At 31.6% G+C, this 1,539-nt stretch overlaps 1 protein-coding gene across 1 annotated transcript; it reads right to left on the bottom strand.

Moving 5' to 3' along the window:
- Positions 1-767: 767 nt before the first annotated feature.
- On the bottom strand, positions 768-1,328 carry LOC131069632 (SKP1-like protein 7). Its single transcript, XM_058005149.2, has one exon. It carries the CDS (start codon positions 1,326-1,328, stop codon positions 768-770), a length of 561 nt encoding a protein of 186 aa, XP_057861132.2.
- Positions 1,329-1,539: the final 211 nt, after the last annotated feature.

Here is a 1,539-nt window from a genome sequence, read left to right as displayed (position 1 = left end):
GCAAAAGCTTTATGAAACATTTGCACAAATGACTTATAAGTTCACCTCTATCATCTTTAGATTCATTTATATTTTGATTTTAAATTATATTAATTTATTTACCTCTTAAACTTTTAGGAGAAAATGTATATTTCAAACTTTATTTTTTATCCTTGAACCCTTGTCACTTGTCTCCAACTAGATGCACATCTTTTTGAAAAACATTTATTTTATAGATGATTCTCTTCTATTATAAGATTCTCTCTCCCCATATTTTACTTATATTTTTTAAATATAGATATACTAGTTTAAAATGAATAATGTCATTGATCCTAAAAAAAAATATTGCATAAACCTAAGAAAAAGAAAAATAAATAAACTAATATGTAAAACATTAAATTTACAAACATAACCAGATTTGTTTTAATTTTTTTATATCCCGAGCCGATTTCCATAGTTAGGGACTAGACTAATAGAATTAGCAATGCCTGTGTTAGTATGTCAATTCTTCATCTATCTGGTTGGCTCTGATGCAATTTACAAAATATTGCTATACAGTGAAATACGTATTGAGCAAGTAAAGGTCTGGTTTACATTCTATGTAAACAGCAGAATTGAAAATAAATAGATAAGAACTTTTATTCAAATAAACAACAATCTAATAGAAATGATACTAAAAAACTAGAGTTCATGCAACAAGATAATACAAAATAAAAAACATAACTGAAGTGAACATTTGCAGGAAAGAACACAATCGAAACATTAACATGAAATATATAAATCTGTGTTTAGAGTAAAATTTCCATTGGTGCAATTACAACGGGGAATAACTGACCGATCTCTTCTGTAACATTGGGTATGGTGGTTATTCGCTTGACGTCATTGGTGCTTTCACATTCTGCAAGCAAGTCAGCAACAGTTTGACATAATAGACAATAAAGATGATTCACTTCTAGGTAATGAGAAACCTTGAGAAGACAGAATAAAGTTGGCATATCCCCTTTAAGTTCATCAATAAATGACTTTTCCCAATCATTCACAGCCTCCTGAGTTGTGTTGTTGGATTTGGTAGTGGCATGATAATTACAGAAACTTAGCAACTTCTCCAATAATCTGGCAGAGATGCCATACATGGGTACACTTACAATTGATGTTGTTTCCCAAAATCTGTTATCATTCTCGTAGTTTTGTATGAAGTCTTTAAGGTATCCGGATTGCATTATCACACTTTCATCCACTTCGAATTCTTGTTTATCCCAAGTCTTGAGAATCATTGTTTTGCCTTCCATTGCTGTTGATGAACTTAAACCAGAGAGCTCTGCAACTAATGAAAGAAACAAAGCTCTCATGGGTTTCTTCAGAGGGATAGATTTATCTTATATAGGGATTGTTGGAGAAGAAAGGAAACCCTAATTAGGGTATGGTTTTATAAACATTTTTAAGGAATTAATTACGCCTAGAAGCATTCCTAGACTCGAAACAAAAAGGAATTGGCAGTTACGATCGCAAGGGCAGATGGAATTTAAAACGTATAGAATTCGAAGGGTCCTGCCATCTCAT

This window comes from Cryptomeria japonica, chromosome 11 (genome assembly GCF_030272615.1).
Source record: "Cryptomeria japonica chromosome 11, Sugi_1.0, whole genome shotgun sequence".
Lineage (NCBI taxonomy): Eukaryota > Viridiplantae > Streptophyta > Pinopsida > Cupressales > Cupressaceae > Cryptomeria > Cryptomeria japonica.
This window is presented reverse-complemented; position numbering and strand designations above follow the sequence as displayed.